This window comes from Erithacus rubecula (assembly GCF_903797595.1).
Source record: "Erithacus rubecula genome assembly, chromosome: 1".
Classification (NCBI taxonomy): Eukaryota; Metazoa; Chordata; class Aves; order Passeriformes; family Muscicapidae; genus Erithacus; species Erithacus rubecula.
In genome coordinates this window covers 87,374,971-87,394,521 of record NC_136658.1, presented here as the reverse complement: position 1 = coordinate 87,394,521, position 19,551 = coordinate 87,374,971, and the positions used below count along the sequence as shown (strand labels likewise).

Genomic DNA, 19,551 nt, shown 5'->3' with positions numbered 1-19,551 from the left:
TTGCCTTGGAAATATAATCTTAAGTACATGGCATAAAACTCATTAAAATGGAAGTCCATAGATTACTAATGCCTTTGGTAAAATTGCATATTTGCAGGTATTGCTGAATGTCTTAGATGCATTTTTGATTTTAGCTGTTGGCTTTTTAACAGGAAGTCAACGTGTACTTGAGAATTGCTTTAGTTTCTCTAATAGGATGTATCTAGGTCTCATGGGACACTCGCTTGAATAGGGAATGAAACCCAGTCTGCTTCTGTGCCTAAAGGCCCTTCCTGAGCTGCTTTCTGTGTTTTGGTCTGAATTGGGGTCACTTCTTACTTGTGTCCTTCATTGTGCTGGATTGTAATGGAAATGCTGCAGGAACATCCAAATTAGACTTGAAACGAAACAAAATTAATTGAAAACTGCTTCAGTTTGTCAGTAAATACATTAAAGTGAGGTGAAATCAAGGTGCTGGCTCTTGCTCAGCAGTGAGTATGCAGTTGTGTTCAGGTGGGGCAAGTTGTGGACAAGGCTTGTAATCAGTCATTCACACACAAAGTTTATAAACCCTGAAGTTAATATTTTACCTCAGGCACTGTTGTTTGCTTTTTGGCTTCTTTCTCTGGAACAAGGTCCTTATCTAGGTTAAAATAGTTACTTTTGTTGTTGCTAGGCTATATTAAGTGTTGTGTCTACGTGGTTCAGTGTTTCACCTCTTACCTTTGCTTTCTTTAGTTACTGTTAGTGCAACCACTTCTTTTCCACGTTTAAAAGGATCTTCTGCCTTTTTTCTTTGCTTAGTTTTGTTTTTTATCCCATGAAGGACAGTATAAGGTCCATTTAAAAGTCTCCGGAAATTTTATTCCTTATGTCTTCCTCACAGTCTTTCATTCATGTTTTATATTTTCTTTCATAAGTATCTTCTTTTTCCATGATTGCTGTGTGACTTTCATACCCCAGCCTTGTGTCTGTCTGCATCACAGTGTGCAAGTGTGTTAAAATAATATAGATGGAAAAGGGCATACAGACACCTGTATGTTGATATGCATCTTAAATCATTCAAGCTGTGTGATGTGCAAATGGGACTCTTGGCCACCATGAGCACTGAACCAGTTATTTAACTCCCTTTCCTCTGAATGCCTATTTATGCATTGTTCAAAGTGTTTCCATTAAAGGAAATATAAATATGGGTTCATGCTATTTACATTTTTGCCTGTTGATTCCTAGTTATTCTTCCTTCCATTGAAAAATTTAACATTGATACTAGCTATCAAAATGCTTATACCTTTGATTTACAAATATATACATATGTGCTTGTACCTTTATCATTGTAAATAGTAAGCATCTCACTTTGTCTAAGTTTATTTTCTTGGATGTGTCTTTGCTGTCCTCTGTGGAAATAACCTGACCATTCCTCCCTAGTCAAGCTGTTCCCCTTGAAGTAGCTCTGGCTGCTGAGTCTGTAAAACTACATTTGAGAATTTCTCAGTGGATTCTGTACCTAATAGACTGCAACAGTTAGCTAAAAATATCAGCCTGATTTTTGTTGCTGGTACAGTATATTCTCTATGTTGTGTATGGACAGTGGAAGAAGTATTGCTTAGCAGTCTTTGCCTTGCATAGGTGTAAGCTTAACTACTGCTTTTCATTTACTGTGCTAAACCTACTGTATGTAGAGATTTTTTAAAAAAATCAAAGCAAAAATGTAGTAAAGGAAAAGATAAAGAGAGAAAGTGAATCTCTTGGCTAATATATTTTCAGTTCAAATATATTCAGATGCAAATTTCTGTATGGCAACCCAATTTTTAAGCCAGTTTATTTGCTGCTGATCAGCTTGGGCAAAAGGCAGCTTGTGAAGTTATGCAAGTAAAACTTCTCATTTCAAGGAAAGAACATTTTAATAAATTCCTCTAGAATCTGCTTTCCTTTGCAAAGGATATGCAGTGAAGCTTTTATCCACTCCCTCATTGAAGTCTACATGTAATTTCAAATACTGAATTCTCCAGTTAAGTATATTATGCAAGCAGAAAGGAGAAACTCCTTATCAGAAATGCACAAGCATAATAGCTGAACCACTACAATAGTAAAATAAAAAAAATCTGAGGTAAGCCCTTCTCTCAGCACATGAGGACCTCACCTTTGACAGGAGTGCAATTTTTGAGCAGCATCTTTTGAACTAACACTGTAGATCTGAGCCATTCAACAAGGATGATGCTCTTGCATCTTGTGTGTGCACATTGATCAACATAGAGATCTTGTTTTTTCTCATAGTCCAAATACTATCTCGTTTGCATTACAGAATCAGGCCAACAGACTCTTTGCTCTGTCATCTAATTATATCCAGCTACTTACTTCCTTTTTCTGGGGGTGGTCAGAGCACTTTTGAGAACTTTTTTTTTTTCTTTTAATGCAAACAGGAGCAGACTAGTTAAGGAAACATTACAAAATAATCTCTTAGTCATCCTTCCTGGAAGTAAGTGTGAGCAATTTCTTTGCTGCTGTCAAACTTTGCAGTCCATACAAAACCCCAAACAATTAGCATGTCTTTTACAGGGCTGTGGGGAATTACCCTTTTTTCTGTTTGGGTGTGCCTGTGCACTTGTGTGTGCAGTTTTTACCAGATGTTCAATGCACAAGTTTTGAAATTTTCCCTGTCAATGCTTTTTTAAACAGAAAAGAATACTTATTTTGTCTCACTTGAGATTGTTTTTAGATACCAAGTTACTAACGTACCTCTTAATTAGAAATTCTGGAAATGTTCTATAATTTCCTTGGGTTAGCACTTCTCTATCACCCAATCTGCTTCATAAAAAAAAAAACAAATGCAGAAGACATAGCAACTGTGATGGGAAACGTTAGATGTAGCAGAATGTAAATAATAAGTGCTAGATAAGTGGAAATTAAAGGAAACTTTATCATCCCATTTCACAATAGCACAGCTGATTTCCCATGGTTATTTTTTCTACTGTTTTCATCCACAAGACCATAATGATGTGGGTACACACAGTTTTAACAACTGGTGATATTGCTGGTGTTAGTTGTGTTCAAAAGTTAGGAACACTAAGTTTTGTTTTCTAAGCACAGTTAAGTAATTTTGCTGCCTAACCTGTGGAGCCAGTACAATTCAATGTTTTTTAAATGTGTGTTTCTCCAAACACAGGGCTGTCACTGTTGTAAACACTGACCTTAGACCAAGGCTCGTAGATCTATATAGAAGAAACCTAACAGGGCTTTGCTGGAACTGTCAAGGTTTATCCACTGAAAAAATTCCATTTTATGGAGGCAATTTGTTTTGTTTGACACTAAATCTGTTAAAGAAGTTTCATGTGAATAGGCTGCCAAAGTCATGTACAAGTCAGTTAATAATGAAGTTTTCCATCAATGAATGCTCACAGAAGTAGAGTGGAAGCAGATCTGCTTAATTTAAACTAGTGTGGTGTTTTTATTTTATTTAATTGCTGAAATTAGCTTCAGTCCTCTTTAGTTCTATGGTGCTTCCATTTATAGCTGGAAAGTAATAATCCTCTCAGTTGCAGAATGTTTCTTACAGCTGCATGTTATAAGACAAGCATCAAGGAATTCTTGGGAATCATTTCAGGTAATATGTCTGCAGACTGATTGCACCCACTTAGGGACTGATGCATTCTCTTCTGCTCTTTGCAATAAAAAACTAAAGCTGGCACTCAAGTGGCATTTATTTAATATTTCATAGAGAAATGATGCTGAATGTATTTCAGCATATTCATAGAATCACAGAACGGATTGGGTTGGCAGGAACCTTTAAAGATCATCTAGGCTGTCCCTACCCTGCCATGGGTAAAGGCATCTTTCCCTAGATCCCTTCAACTTGACATTTTCATAGTCAGAACAGAGCTCATAACTTTTTAAACAAAAATAAGAGGATTTGTTATACTTTTGGAAATTATGTTAAAAAAAATAGGCTAATATTAGACTAAGAAAATGCTCTTATTGCTCTCAGGTACTTGATCATCTTAAAAACACATAAAACTATTAAATTCCAATTGTGTAATCCCTGTGTAAGTCTAGAAAATAGGAGAGCAGGCTTGTGTGTGCCTCTGTGGGCAGAACTTGTCCAGCAGATCAATTAAGGCTGTTTAACAGCTGTAGCTGGAATTTCAGGACTCTGAGCTAGAGGGGAATGCAAAACAGGTGATTTTCCAGAGGTTAGAACTGAGGTGGTTAGATGAACTCACTGTACCAAAGAACCTGAATTTATTAAAATATTGCTTTAAATTACTAATTTTTTGCACAGTGATTAAAATTGCAGTAACTCATTTTAGTTACTCTGTATGTATTGAATTATTTGCATGAATTTTAGCACTCAAATTCATCCGTGTCTTCTTTTTGTAATCAGGTGTATATAATTCTGAGGTGCTGGAAGATTATTATATGAATTAGTTTTAATAGGATGTTTGAATTTCTTGCCTTAAACTTGTGATTAAAAAAGGGTAAAAGAAGTGAATGTCACTGAATGCTTTCCCTCTCACTAAAACCAAAAGCATCAACAATAAAACCCCTAAAAGTTTAGCTTCTTAAACATTTTCTCTCCTTCCTCTAAGTTCTGTGGCTTGATTTACTTTTATTATTTTAGCTAATTTTATGAACTGTGCTGCTTTTGCAGAGGTGAAGAAAAATGAGGAAGAAAAGAGTGATTCTGAATAAAGGAAAAAATCTTTTCTTGCTGGATCAGATTCATTAAGAAATAAACGACACTTTAAAAAGTGAACTCATTATTTTTTCTATCTTTTAATATAAACACAATTAATATGTAGGATTTTTACTTGGTTTCATTTCCCAGGCCCTTTTTTGTAAATTTCTCTGACAAATGCTCCTTTTAGAGCAGTGGCTGCTTTGGCCAGAGTGACCTTCCCTTCATGATAATGTATTTAATCACAGAATCACTAGGTTGGGAGAGACCTCCAAGATCATAGAGTCCAACCCATGAAGTTGCAATATAGAGAGCAGCTTCTGTAAGTCAGTTTTGTTAAAGCTGAAATTTACAGAACTCCTTATGTGTAGCATTTCAGGTTCTGATAAGGAAAAGCAGCTGAGGAGCATTTGAAGGTATGTGTGTGCTCGAGTGGCCCAGCAGGGAAACACTGAAGAAAAAGATAATCAGTGAGGAACAACCTTCTGAGAGCTCAGGGTAGAGTCCTCTCCACCCAAGATAACCACAGAGGTTCTAGAAACTGAAAATTAATAGGCAGCCACCAGGCAGGATGGATCTATTTGCCCTTGACAATCAGTGGTGGTCTGGGAACTTCCTGGCAATCCTAGTCCAGACTTCTGCTTTTAGGACATGTCCTGCAAGTCTATTGTTATTGTTCTTTTGTTTCATATGTCCTATTTATAGAAATCAAGTAGAACAAAGCAAGTAACCAGTAAAGATACCACAAATAATGTATGATTGTGCCTAAAAATAGTTTCTCTAGAGAGAACAGAACACCTCATAAGCAACAGAAATTATCATTATCATGCTTTTAACAAGAGAGGAAAATGCTTTAGTGAGAGCTTGGGTGAACAAAAACCAATAGAATCAAAATTGGTCTTAACTTTTATTTGTGTTGTGAATATTTGTATAGCTAAAATTAGATCCCTTGACTCAGTGTTGCCATCTTTGGATGTGTCATAAAGGTCAGGTTTGCAAACTTGTGATATTTGCATAATAGTTGCATTTTTTTGTTATTTAAATACATCCAGAGCACATTATTTTTTTCATGTATTTTAATTCCAAGAGCTTCACAGTGACAGCACCATGCCACTGTAAGCTGGTAAATGGAAATCAGATTCACCACAAATTAACATAAAGATACCATTTGAGCTCTTCTAATTACATGTGGTTTGGAGTTGTGATTTCTTTTATCAAATGAATCTGAGGTCAAATATTCCTCTTCTTTTTCCTGTGAGGTTAGGTGCAAGGGGACTGGAAGTGGGTAATAATCTTCACAAATCAGTGTTGCTCTCATAATTGGTGTTAATGCTGGTTGATGTTGTTAATTGCTGTTTGATGCTGGTTTCTGCTGGTTTCAGTTACTGGATTTCAAGGCTGGAAAAAATATCCTTGTTATTTTATAACAGTACTTTTTTGTTGTTTTTTTTCTCCTGTTGAGCTATGAAGCAAAGAGAACTTCCCAGCAGTGTGTTCCTGCCACCCCATAACAGTTAATTTGTAGTTGCTTGGGCTCTGCAAGCCCCTTGTCCTACCTGTCTTTATGAATATATACTTGCTAAAGACACAAAACACTAATAATGCCCTTAAAAAGAAATTATTACATTTTGCATGTAAGAATGTGTGTGAAGTACATGAAGAACATTGTGTCTGTGAATTGTACCCCGTGGTGCACATGCCAGGAAGGATACATATAATGGTACCAGCTCACCAGCAGCTCTACTGTAGTGTAGGTGTTCAGCTGTGCTTTACCTTCTGAACGTAATCTGGGAATGGGAAATCTCATTTGAAACACCTACACCCATTTATTTTAACGTTCTGCCCCTTCTGTTTCACCAACCTGGAAGCAAAGCAGCCAGCTGAGCAGGGCAGGGGGTGTTGCATGAATTATTTCCAACTGGTAAGAGGGTTGAGTTCAGTTCAAGTTGGAGATTCGCCTACTTAATTGTTAATTAATTTTTTATTTCGAAATTAGTTCATTTCTTGCTTCCAATTGCCTCTACTTCCTTGCAGTTGACGTTTATCAAAGATGCACTGCCACCTGGTGTCAGAACTGCCCACAAGAGCCAAGGCATTTGTCCAGAGAAAATCTAATGGTGAATGGGGTGTAACAAATTCCTTCCTATAAAACCTCCTAAACACTGAAGAAGAGAGAGACTGCTCAGAGTGAACTGTCCATGAACTGTCCACACATGAGCCCTGAAAGAAAAAAAAAAATTGCAGTTGTTTCTTTACTTGGAAATTTCAGTCTAAGTAAAGAGACTTGCATGTAAACGCATTTGCTTCTTCTTTTGTAGGTGGAAGAGGGGGAGATGGCTGCCCTGTTATCACTTTTCCAGACTATCCAGCTTTCAGTGAGATTCCTGAAAAAGAGTTTCAGAATGTCCTGACCTACCTAACAAGCATTCCAAGGTGAGCACCTGTCTAGAAGAAAATGACCTTTTATCTGCTAAGGGACTTTTCACATTTTATCCCTTACTTGTGGTGTAAAACTCAGGCTTGGTATTTAATTAAAGGAAAGGAAAATTAAGCTTATGGTGCAGTGTCAGTAAATGTTGGTTAGTGACAGCTGTCTAAGGTAGTTTTTAGATAAATTATGTACTGCTATTTATGTTTCATCAGAAAATTACTTCCTGGTATGTGTGGATATAGGTTCCATGATGGAGATCATCCTCTTGTGTCTTCACTGTAGTTAGAATGTAATATTCAGTGTTGTAATTGAACACATGTATAATTTTGGCAGAGCATGCTAATTCCTGGGTGCTGCTCAGGATATTACTCAGTGAGGGAACACCATTTCTACATAAAGAAGTTTTTCCTCTCCACCTGAGCTGTTTCCATGGCTGAGCTGAATGTACAGTGTCTGCAGATTTCCAGAGTTTTTCCTCAAGATGCAAAGCAGGCCCAAGGATTAATTCTGACTCTCTTAGAGTAGCGTTACGAATGGGATGCTCAACAAACAATGTGATTTTTGTTGACAGTCTGTTAAGGAATGAAATATTAGGCTCAAAATTCTGATGGAGGTGAGGAAGGCAAGTAGCAGGATAAAGTACCTACCTTAGACTTCAAAAGAGCAAATTTTGGGTTTATTCTGAGAATTGCTAAGTGGAATACAAAGGAAGGCAGTTCTGAAGAGTAAATCTGCTGTGGAAGGCTGCCAAGTTTTGAAGGACAGCATTCCCCAAGTACAAGAAGGGTGCATCCTGGAACATGGATCAACATAACAGGAGATTGACCCCACTGCCTGAAAGAGAGCTTGTGACTGTGTGAGATACAAAGGCAGCACACAGGAGGTGAAAGCAGGGACAGACTACAAAGGAAGAGTGAAGATTGTCCAGACATGTAGGAATGGTGTCAGAAATGTCCAAGCACACAGGAGCTGAGGGACAAGAAAAGAGAGACATCAAGGATTGCTTGAAAAAGCTTCCAGTGCTTTAGCAGTACAGGAATAAACAGGAAATGTGGACCTGTGCTGAATGGACTGCACAAATTAGTACTGAAACACTTGAGTTCTTCACTTCAGTCTTCTCTGACAGTATCTCCCAGGATCAGAGACAGAGCTCAAGGAGCAAAATGACAAGCAATGGCTGAGGACAAAATCAAGCATCTCTTGAGAAATCTTGACTCATATCAAGTGTTTGGGATAAGATGAGCTGCTTTGAGAGTGGTGAAGACACTAACCAGTGTCATAGTAAGGTTGTTCTCCATAATTCTTGAAAGGTTTTGAGGTAACCTCACTTTGATCTATGAGAAAATTATGGAGTGAGTCATCTTAAAACCCATTTCTGGGCACATAAAAGAAGGAGGTGATGGGGAGTAGCCAGCATGAATTAAAGAACAGTAATTGTGCTTGAGCAGCCTATTTGTGTGATGACAATACTGGATGTATCAGTGAGGCAAAGCTGTGCACATCTTCCACCTCACCCTAAGCAAGACTTTCCACTCAGTATCCCGCTGCACTCTTCTGTTCACTTTGAGTTGTTGCATTTTGGCAGGTGGGGCTGCTAGGTAGGTAAGAAAGTGTTTGGATTTTTTGGCTCAAAGAGAGGTGTTTATTGGCTGATGTTTTATCTGGAGACAGACTTGCTCAGTGTTCATGCTGTCTGATGTCCTTGGCAAGGGTCTGGAGCAGGAGATGAACCCTCATCCAGTTGTACCTGGTGTAACCAGCCCCTCCTGGTTGTACTTCTAATAGATTGTCAGGGAATGAAACTCTGAAGCTCAAGGCAGCTTTTACATTTTCTTTGTTTATCCTCATGGTGGTTAAACTGTATGGTGCTAAGCATCCCTTGATCGTATCTTGGGTACTGTTTCTGCAAATAATTATATTCTAAATTCACATCTGCTTCTCCTTTTGAAAGTCCTTGGTGGTGCACTTCATGGTGGCCCACTGAACTTCTGCACAGAGTGAGGATCGTGAGAAGTTCTGATCAGAACAAACAGCATCTGGTACAGTGGGGGAGCACTGAGTACATCCCATCACACCATGGATAGGAGTGGATTTTCCAGAGGTTGTTCTGCTCCTATCAATTCTCTGTGAGCATTGAGCCAGAAGTGGTCATTCCTTGAGTCTGGCTTATCTTCTAGGGTTTTCTTGTTTCTTTAATTCATAAGTATTTAGAAAGAGAGGACTGTTCTTTGTAAACAAAGGAGATAGCCCAGCTGTCTAGGTGCTGAGAGTAGGGTATTCACTATTGTAAATATAACCGTTCTCTAGGTTTGAAGTGATAATTCAATTTTAAATCTTGTGAAAATAATGCAGTTGTTAAGATTCTGATAAATGTGCCACTTTTTGTGTCTGAGAATCAATAGAATCTCAAAGGGCTTATGACATTCCTGACTGACATCTTCACTAGCAGTGTCAGAAGCTTGCTGTGTAAAATTGTGTTAGTGAGGCCTATGCAGGTTTGTAGGATTAAAAAACTGCAGAAATGACACTAGCCAGATGTTAGCATACATCCCCTTGTGAAAGATATTTTACTATTGATATTTTGATGTTGATGTTTGCTATTTACTATCAATTTACTATTGATATTTTTATATTGAAATTTTACTATTGAGACACACACACAGATTTATATATATACACACATCTCTAACCCTACAAGGGGCACTGCTGCAATTCTTCTTGAATTGGGATATTTCTAGTGCTCTTGAAGGTGGTCTAAGGCAGGATTTTTCCTGTTTAGTGTTCAGATACTGTTTTAGATGCTTTGGAAGTGGCTTATAAAGGAGGTGGAGGCAGTTAGTTTTTTAGTTTGTCAGTTGCTTAAAGAGGTGTAAGGAGTACAGATTTTCAGAAAGGATGGAAATGCAGCTCACAGCTCTTAAGCATGGACTGCTCTCCCAGATTATTGTAATTTAGTTTATCAGATATATAACTCTGACTTTTGGCTGTTCTGACTAAAGGGAAATGGACATTTCTAGGAGCACAGGCTGCAGAGCACAGACACATCTGGAGCCACCCCAGCTCCTCAGAAAACTGCTTGTTCTACTTGGCCCTGTACAAGATCACAGCAAGGGGTTGGCAGCAGTAACTCAATCCTCATTGTCTGACTGCCTGGAGTCACATGTTAAGGGAAATTATATTTCATGGGGATGACAGTGAGGAGCTACTTAAAGCTCATAAGAAAAGACCTTTCTGTGCTCTGCAGTAGAGTTCACCCACAAGGATATTTACTGGTATAATAAATCTTAGCAGTGACTTCAGGTTTTCAAGATCTCTTCCCAAGTGAAAGATGATTAGCTTAGGAATTGGTTGAGAGAAGAAAAACCGAAACCTCTCAACCTACCTTTTTATTCCTTTTAATTTTGAAGATAAACATGACCTGGTCACCTCTTTCTGTGTCCCTGTTCTGTATTATTTAAGCACTGGGTTTCACAAGTTTTTTCTGTGAGGCTTTCTCTTGTCTTTTTCACAGTAAACTTTAATCACGAAGCAAAAAGTATCTCGTGTGGTACCTTGCATTTAGAAATAGAACTATTAAAAGCTGCATGCCATCAGCTTAGATGATCATGGAGTAGAATAGTGTAAACAGTAGAGCTATTAGCATGTGCTTAGATGTGTAAATTTCTGATACATGAGGATGTTAAGAAAGGACACAGTGGAAAGGGAACACCTCATCTCAGTTTAAAGATACTCAGTTAACCTGGGTGCAGCTGTATAGCATTAAGCAGAGAGCTGAACCATATTCTTCAGGTGGGTGTTGGTAATGTTGCAGGGTAAATTCATGTTCCATAGATGGCTGGATAAAATACCGTGTGTCTAACATATGGTTTGTAGTAATCTCAAAATACTCAGGACAGATTGTTGACATAATGTGTGACAAAAGTTACACTGTGGCTGTGTACTGTGTATTGCACTGTGAATGTGTATTGAAAGATTGCTACTTTGTCAGGAAAAAACAATGGATTAAGGATGAGTACAATAGACAGCAGAAGATTGCAGCTAATGCTTTTATAACTGCTGTTTTGGTATTGAAGTATGTGTTGTAAAGGTATCTGTGTAATGCTTCTGAAGCAGGTTTTCCTTTTAGCAAATTATATTTTTTATTATTACTGAAATATAAGATAAAGCTTTATTAAAGAGGTGAAAATTGTCTTGGATACTTGGGCCACCCAAGTACAATCCATGGCAGAAGATAAGGCTGTACTTTCTAGGAAGAGCTGTTTGACTGAAATGCTGAATTGTACAAATAATTAACATGTAAATATTGATCCACATGAATTAATGGTTCTTATCTGTGGAGTTGTAGAATACAGTAGTGTCTCTAGATAAAGTGTCTGTAAGAGATGACAACTTTAAATTCACCTGTGTTTGAGTAGAGGACAGTCAGCCATGTCTTGCATCCTTTTGGGATATTTTGAGGTAGTGTAATGTCCATGTAGGTCTGATTCTCTTTCTGCAGAGACTGTCTCCTATTACTTCACTCTCTGAATCCTTTGGGGATGACTGCTGAACTCAGTAGGAAAAAAAGGCCTCACAGATCAAGGTTGTCTTCTCCCTTAGCTGGGTAAAAGCTGGACAAACACCATCATTCTTACTGCCTAGGGAGAGGCAGCTCTGTGATGTACCTTTTACATCACATATATACTGAGGCTGAAGGAAGAATATTGCATTTCAGGGCATTCAGTGTTCTCTGTTTTGAAAGTTTTGGGGTTTTTCATTTTTCTATTGATCCTGGTAAATAGACTTCTAAGATTTGCTGTGTACTTTGAAGGTAGGTACTATTAAAATTTAATTTCTCTTCATCACAGCTGTTTCTTGAAATGTATTTTATTAGCTTAAGTGTGTACACATTGTTGGAATATGGATTTACCAAATATGGATAGTAGCATGAGAACTTGCTCCAGAAGAAATTAATAGATAATTGCAGTGGTTAGAAAAAACTTAACTACACAGTATATTTCAACATATGGTTTTGCTTCTGGTTAATTAGTAGTTTCTACTGCAATTAGAAAACAATATGCTGTTTATGAGAACAAAAGGGTGTAGTTTTAATGCTTTTCTTTCCTGCTCATGTAGGCTCATCTTTGAACAAAGAAATCACACTGAAATTCTTGTGGTCACAAGAGATTGGAAAGTTAATATTTCAAAAGTGTAAAGCTGAGTCCTAAACACAAATCCCTTTCAGGAGAAATAAGTAGTGTAGATTAGAAAATTCAGAACAGTTTTTGATGGCCTGTTTGAGGCCCACATTGCAGATTAAGCATGATATATGGGCCTTGTTTGCTTGTGTTCTGCCAGAGCCTTGTACACTTCTCTTTGTTATGCTGTTGTGTCCTACTGCATGATCTTGAGCATAACTCAAGCTAACTTGGCATGTTCAGCAGTTTCCTGTTTTGGAAGGTGTCCATCAGTTTCCTGGCTGGGAGAGCGTCCCCTTCTTTGAGGTTCCTGAAGGTTTACAAATGCTTGAACATCGTGTAGCCTTCTCAAAAATCCTGTTGTTTTTAGGTACTCTCTGGTGTAGGAAACTAGGGAGCCATCCTGTCCAAGGAATGGAACAGAACAAGATGACCTCCAAAAGTGCTGGTGTCTGACAGTTCAGGAGCTCAGTCGTTGGGGTTTGCTAAACTTCTGGTAGATCCCTCCTTGTTTACTACACCAGCTTCCCATTGCTTGGGATAGCACTGGAAAACTGAAAGAGAAATGTGTGTGCTAAGCCTTTCAGTGGGTTCAGATGTATGTGCACAGTGAGGATTCAGGCAGGGACCAGAAGGGAGTGCAGCAGCGTGGCATGGGTGCTGCTGGAGCTACCAAACCTCAGTGCCAGGGACACAGGAGAGCTCAGGGCTCACTCAGCTTGGGGCTGGCCAGTCTCCTTGGCATAGATGCACCAATGTGCTCTGAAAGCAGGGCAGCAGTGTTGGGGTAATGCTGTGTTTTGAGCCTGTAAGTCCATGAGGTCCAGCAGACCTTGTGAAGAGCCAGTGTCAGAGGGTAACTGCTGTGTTTGCTCATTTATCTCAAACTGCACACCACTGGCTGAGAGTTAAGCACTTTTGTTTTATGGAGTGCCAGGGATGAACATCACCACATAATGGGAAAGAAGTGCCAAAAACCAGATGCCCTGACAGTTCATACTGACGTGCTGAGCAACAGCTTTGCAGTTTCAGAGTTCATTTCTGTCAGCTGTGCTTAATTTCCCTGGCTCTCCTCTTTGTTGGATTGTAATCCATGCTGAAGATATGGAACCTGTACCCTGCTGTTACCTTGGCAGCCCCTCAAATTTGTCAGTGAGAATATCCCAGGACTTCCAGCAAAATCTGTCACGCAGTGTGTACCCTTCCCTTCTCAGAGCACAGCTGCCAAACAGTTGTAAATGCCATATGTTGCTGAAAGCAGGCAGGGACTGTAAAACCTTAAGTTTGAAGCAAGTCCCTGATATCTTACATTTAAGTGATAGTCCAAAGCTTTTGTGTCAAATACATACCCTCACAAGATGAAGGTCAGAGCCCAAATTGTTACATAGAGTCTGAATTTTTACTGGGTTTAGAAATCTTTGTACTTGTTTCAATGTACACCTTATAAGTCCCTTAAACTTGTTTTAAAGCCCAGCCCTGTACAGGTAAAGCCTTTCCAGTCTTTAAATCCCATTTACACCTTTAGGATTTAGAGGATTTGGGTAGGATGTATGGCAGGCATCATCCGGTGGTAAATTTAGTCTGCTAATAAGAAAAAGTAAATTAAGCACGGCAAAATTGTGGAAGTTAATTACCAAAATTCTGGACTGTCACACAGGGGTTTTTATTAGTCCAGTATTAAATTCAGAGAATTTAACACCCTATTTAAGTGTAATGGCACAGTTCTAAAATAAATTGTGCAACATTCCCTGTAAGGTTGTTCCAGTACTTTGTGCAGTAGCATTAGTGGTTGTTGCAGTGTCCTGGCAATATGAATAATTCCAATATTTCAGTACTGAATAGGTGTAAAAATGTTTTTATGGAGTTAGACTTAATAGTTCTAAAATAAGGGTCACACAGGGTTTCTGTTGCTCAATTTACTTAATCTTGAACCGTCATGGAGCCCTTTTGCCTTTATTGACCTATTTATCCTTAATTGTCCCTCCAGGATAACGTGACCTACTTCAGCCATCTGTAGTTAAGTCTAAATGAGTCCTCAAAGTTGTTGTCTTTGTGCAGACAGTCCTTCTAAAAGCAGCTCTGCATGACCTGAGGAAATCACACTGTGTTTTCCATTTAGAAAATTATGACTCTTCCTTAAAAACTCTTGTTTTACTTAATTTCACACACAAAAAGAGGATCTGTTGAGCAAGTACTTGTTAAACTAATTTTTCTTTTATCTGCAAAAATATATTAAGGTCATTCTGATTTTAGTTCCTTGGTGGAACAAAGCTTGTGAAGCTCTGGGCAGTCACAACTAGATGATCTTTAAGGTCCCTTTCAACCCAAGTCATTCTATGAATCTGTGAAATTATCATAAAAAAGGCTGATGGCTACCATGGAAAGGCAGTAAAAGCACATGGTACAAGCAGATGTCCCAGCCCAGGCAGATGATGATGCCTGGACACTTTAGTTGTTATTTTTAATCCTGGCTACATTCCCTTGGCTTTCCCCCAACAACATAAGCTTTTTGGAGCAGAAAGAAGGTCAGCATATATGATAGAATATAGCCAGCATTGCTGTCTTCCAATTAGTTGTGATTAAGGAGGAATTGCTGAAAGTGGAAGAGAGGCTGATTTGAGGACCTAAAGGAGCACAGGAGATAAAGAGCAGATACAGTGAAGGAAGATACTGATGCCCATGTCTCTGGATCTGAGTGGGGAGATAAAAGAACTATGATTTGGCATGAAGTGGCATCAATATTTTACACTAAATAAGGTGTGTACAGTGCTGTCCATTTGGCTGAGGAGCACAAGCAGTGCTTGAGACAGAATTCCCTCATGTAAATATGTTGGGATTTGTATCTCACAATTTCAAGAGACTTAATTCTGTGGAGGATAAAGACTTTTGGGACCAAGGCTGTTTGTCATTTGCCTTGTTGCCAGGATGTCTCTGACAGTGGCCCATCTTCCTTGTGGGTTCTTGGTCTGCTGGCAGAGCAGTGAGCTGCTGCTGTCACGGTCCTGTGAGCTGCTGTTGTCACAGTGCTGTGGGGATGAGGAATTTTCACATCAGGCATTGGACTGCACATAACCACTTGTGGCTGTCTGGCCTACAGTCATTGTGAAGTTGGGATGAGACTTCCAAAGTTTTGAATGGTTAATAACCCCTTAGACAAAGCTCTTTGAAGTTTCTCTCATTGTTTTTTCTCCTGTTTATCTGGCTTTTAAGATCTCCTGTCACTGACACAATATCATGTGTAATTTTTCTTGCTTATGCTTAAAAGTGGCAAAAGGCATTTATTTTTATGGTGTCACTGCCAGGCTGTATGATTTTGCTCATCTCTTCTGCTTCATGAGCAAATTTTAACCACTTGCCTATGATGGTTTTACTTATGTCACCTCACAACCCAACATCCATCTAAATTCTTCTTCACCCACTTGCTGAGAGATCCTGTAATGCAATTTTGGTTATCTGATGGTTCCCCAGTCCTGAGAAAATTCCAATATAGTGTGTTTTTAGACATTCCTGGGACATGAACTAATAACAGCTGAGACCAAAAGTAAGCATAATATGAAAGGAAAGAGAGAAGGTTTGTGTCAGTGGTACCCTGGATAAGAGTTAGCTAGAATGTGGAGAAATAAGAACAAAAAAAAAAAGGGTGCATAGTTGGGGCAGAGAAATAAATCAAATTTCTTATCTGAATCTTGTCTAATGATGAAGCTTTAGCAGGTTCAGCTCCAACAGAGAAGCTCAGATTTTCTTAATTTCCTGTGCAGCTTCATCTGTTTCTGTGAAGGGAAGTCAGTAACTATCAAAAGAATAATAAAGAGATGGTGTAAATGCTTTGAGTTTCAGTATTTCAGTATAGAATTAGTTAGATTGTGAAATAGTATGCATGTTGTTTTTTTGGGGGATGGAGGGAAGGGAAAAGGTTTTTATTTTCAAAATCAGATATGAAGCATAAGAATCAATAAAAAATGGTGCCTCCTTGCTTGCAGGCAGGTTGTGCTGCTGCTTTGGAGTGTCACAGCATCAGCTGTGTTGGGTGAAATGCAGCTCTTAGTGCAAAGAGCTTAAAAGATAATAATTTTTACTTGGCATTCAGTGATTTTAGACAGACCACTAGAGGCTGCCCTTGTATAACAGCACTTCTGGCTGTCCTATTTTAAATTTCTTCTGCTGGAATTCCTCCTCTTTCCTGTGTTTCTTCATGAACAGTGGCCAGCCTTAGTTTGAGCTGGGTAAGTTTTGCCTTCCACAGTTATAGCTCATTGAGCTGACTATGACAGAGCTCAGTAATCAAATAGAACAAATTTTTCTACATCAAGAGCCTTTTTTCATGTTGAAGCACAGTACAGATTGCTCACTGGTTAAACACAGTAAGGAGTAGATGGCAAAGTTTTCCCCTGGCTCCAGAGATGAGGATATGGAGAGATGGTGCAGTGACTTCCACACCAGGCACCAGCTTTCAATTTGGCACATCAGGAAGTTTGAGGTGAGCCTGTTCCTTGGGTCTGCTTTGGATGATTTTTCAATGAGATAGAAGAGATGGATATGTCCTTCCAGCACTTCTGCACTGGCTGACTTCTTCAGTGTTTTCAGCTGAAGAAACAGAGGTTACAAAAGCTAAAGCAAAAACCATATTAATTCTGTCTGAAATGAGAAATTAATTTGTTAATTTGTTGTTAATCACTCTGTTCCTATTTTTGCCCCATATGCAGTGCCATGTGCTCTAAATAGAGTGCACCTGTAATATCTGTTTTTTCTCAAAAATATTGCTGGAATAAGAACTGATTACTGATAGACTAGTTACACACCTCAGCTGAAAGTGATTCCTGTAGGAATCTGAGCTGTCACAAGTGAGTATCACCACAAGATGTCAGGCCCACTGTTTGAGTGGGAGCCAAAATGTCATTCCAGTTTGCCTTAGGGGCTCAGGAGGTCTGCTAGGTGGCCAAAGAGCTTCACATGGGTGTTCATAAATGATATCTTTGTTAGGGACAATTCTGTCCTCAGATTTGTTCAGTGCACTTGACCTCAGTTAGTCATACATCTACATCTGCGGCAGAGCTTGGCACCAAACTGCTATTTTTTGTCTAAGTGACTGAATTTCGTGATGGCAACACACAGCCATCTTTTGGAAATACATTTTGATTTTATTTATTTTCTTGGCAGATGGTTTCTTTGCCACTGATATCTCAATTACAATGCACGTCTCTAATTTTCTGTTTTAAAAATAGAAAATATAATTCTAAAGTTTGCTAATTTAGACCAAGGGTGGTTTATGGGAAGGTATTACTGCCCAGCTATCAGAACACTCCAACTTGTCTTAGGGGTGTAATTACTTTATGATTAGACATGATATCATTTCATGAGTATAAAAAGTACTAAAATGCAAGAATATATTTTGTAACATTGTGTAACTTTATAAATGTTACATTTGTAACACATCTGTAACACATACCTTCCTTCATTTGCCATGCTCTTCTTCATTTAAATACTTTTAAGTACTTATTTTAGTGCAGGTTTTTAGAAAACTCATTAAGCAAGGTCTGCAATATTAGCAGCATTTCACAGCAGTATTCAGCTTAGATACAGTGGTAAAACCTACAGACTCACTTTGCAATTGAAAGAAGGAAGTTCAGTGTAAGAGCTCATTTTTCTGGTTTATAGTTCTTTTTTGGTTTCTGCTATCTCTAAATTGTTTTAATCAGGGACCTTCAGCAGTGAGGCTGGGTGCTTTGGGCTATAAAAGCCTGCAATATCTGAGGCTTTCAAACTGGAGCTTTGTGGAGTGTGATATATCAACCTATTTTCATCCTTTATTCAAGAAAGCACAAGTCTGCTTTCTTTTCCCTAGAGATGGTGGCTTAAAATGTTAAGTCTTTTAGTTTTACTTTGGATTGTGAGAAAGAAACTGTCATAAAATAAAAATACTTAAAGGTCAAATATGTACAATATATTTTAAAATTATTAAGCAGCTTTTAAGCATTTTAAAATTGGGGGTATATGCCAAATATAATATTTCTTGTATCTTTTTTAAAATACCAGCAGGTGGACTTCTTTTGAAATGAAGTGGATGAATTGGCCAGTTCTGAAACACAGCGAGCTTTTCAATAACAAACAATCAATAATTATAAGAAAATGAAACTGCTCTAGATCTAATTACTGTTTAGTGGCTGGGTACAACATTTTGTATAATGTTACAGCTGAATTTTCTTTTTTTCTTTTTTTCTTTTTTTTTTTTTTTTTTTTTTGTGTCAAGTTCATAACCCATTAAATCCTTCTGCTGTAGGAAATACTGCATCCTCTAGGACATGATCAAATTGGAGTAGTCTGGGTTACCCTACATAAGGGACAGGAGGAGAGGCAAGGCTGTGCCAGGTGAATTGTTACTGCCCTTTTCCTTGCTGGCAAACTGGTAATGTGAAACATCACCACAGGGCTTAGTTGATTTTTTTTTTTTCCTTTCCTAGTTGCTGTACTGGAGATTTTTATCTAGATTTGTTAATGCCATTAATATCACATTCTTCACTACATTATTTGACTGTCTTCTAGAACTTATAAAAGCAACTAAGGAGGTGGCTCTTCTCTGCTTCCATTAATTACTGGGGCCTTTGAGATTTCATTTTTTATGTGTGAAACACTGATTAAGAAAGAATTCTTATCTCCCCTTCACCCCCCAAGAAATCATTCCTAGCAGCAACAGGAAAGGTGGAGAAGGAGCCTTTGAGGTGGCTCAGGTTCATTCTCTTGAAGTGTCTTGTCTCTGCAAATGTAGAATGCAAAGTTTCTCCTGGGAAAGAGCAGCTTTGTTCATTAAGTGTCTGATTTCCAATGGCCTGTTCCTAAGCTGAGTGATCAATGATGAGTGGCTGAGCCAATTCCAAGTCCTTGCTGCATAGGTTTGTAGTTGTATGCCAGAAAAGATGAGGATTTGTGAGGTGCCCCAGACCTCACATCTCCTGAAGCAGCGTGTGTGTGGCACTGTGCTGAGGGTGAGGAGGCTCTAAGATGGGGTGGTACCAGGGTTCTGCTTATGATACAGACATTGCCTTGGTGCCCTGTTCAATGCAGTAATTCTTCATGGAATGTTACTGTTATATAAATTCTATTTCCTACTGTGGAAATAGCTGTTCAGCCCTTGAGAGCAAGAATTTCTAGTCCATTTGTATGCTGAGGTAGTTGAGGTAGGGAACAGTCCTGACTGTAATGTAGGTTGACTGTTTAATAATAAAGCTCTAAGACTGAAATTCAGTTTTAAATAGTGGATTTGTGTAACCTAAAATGCTCTACAGAATTTCAAATAT

General features: G+C 38.5%; 1 protein-coding gene across 12 annotated transcripts in view; it reads left to right on the top strand.

The window, feature by feature from the left end:
• Window positions 1-19,551, top strand: part of MCF2L (MCF.2 cell line derived transforming sequence like) — a 150,870-nt gene that overhangs the window by 87,125 nt on the left and 44,194 nt on the right. For all 12 annotated transcript variants that reach the window (XM_079323012.1, XM_079323010.1, XM_079322997.1 and 9 more), the window contains one exon: window positions 6,970-7,084. In XM_079323012.1, coding sequence (XP_079179138.1) covers window positions 6,970-7,084 — 115 coding nt within the window. The remainder of the gene's footprint in view (window positions 1-6,969; window positions 7,085-19,551) is intronic.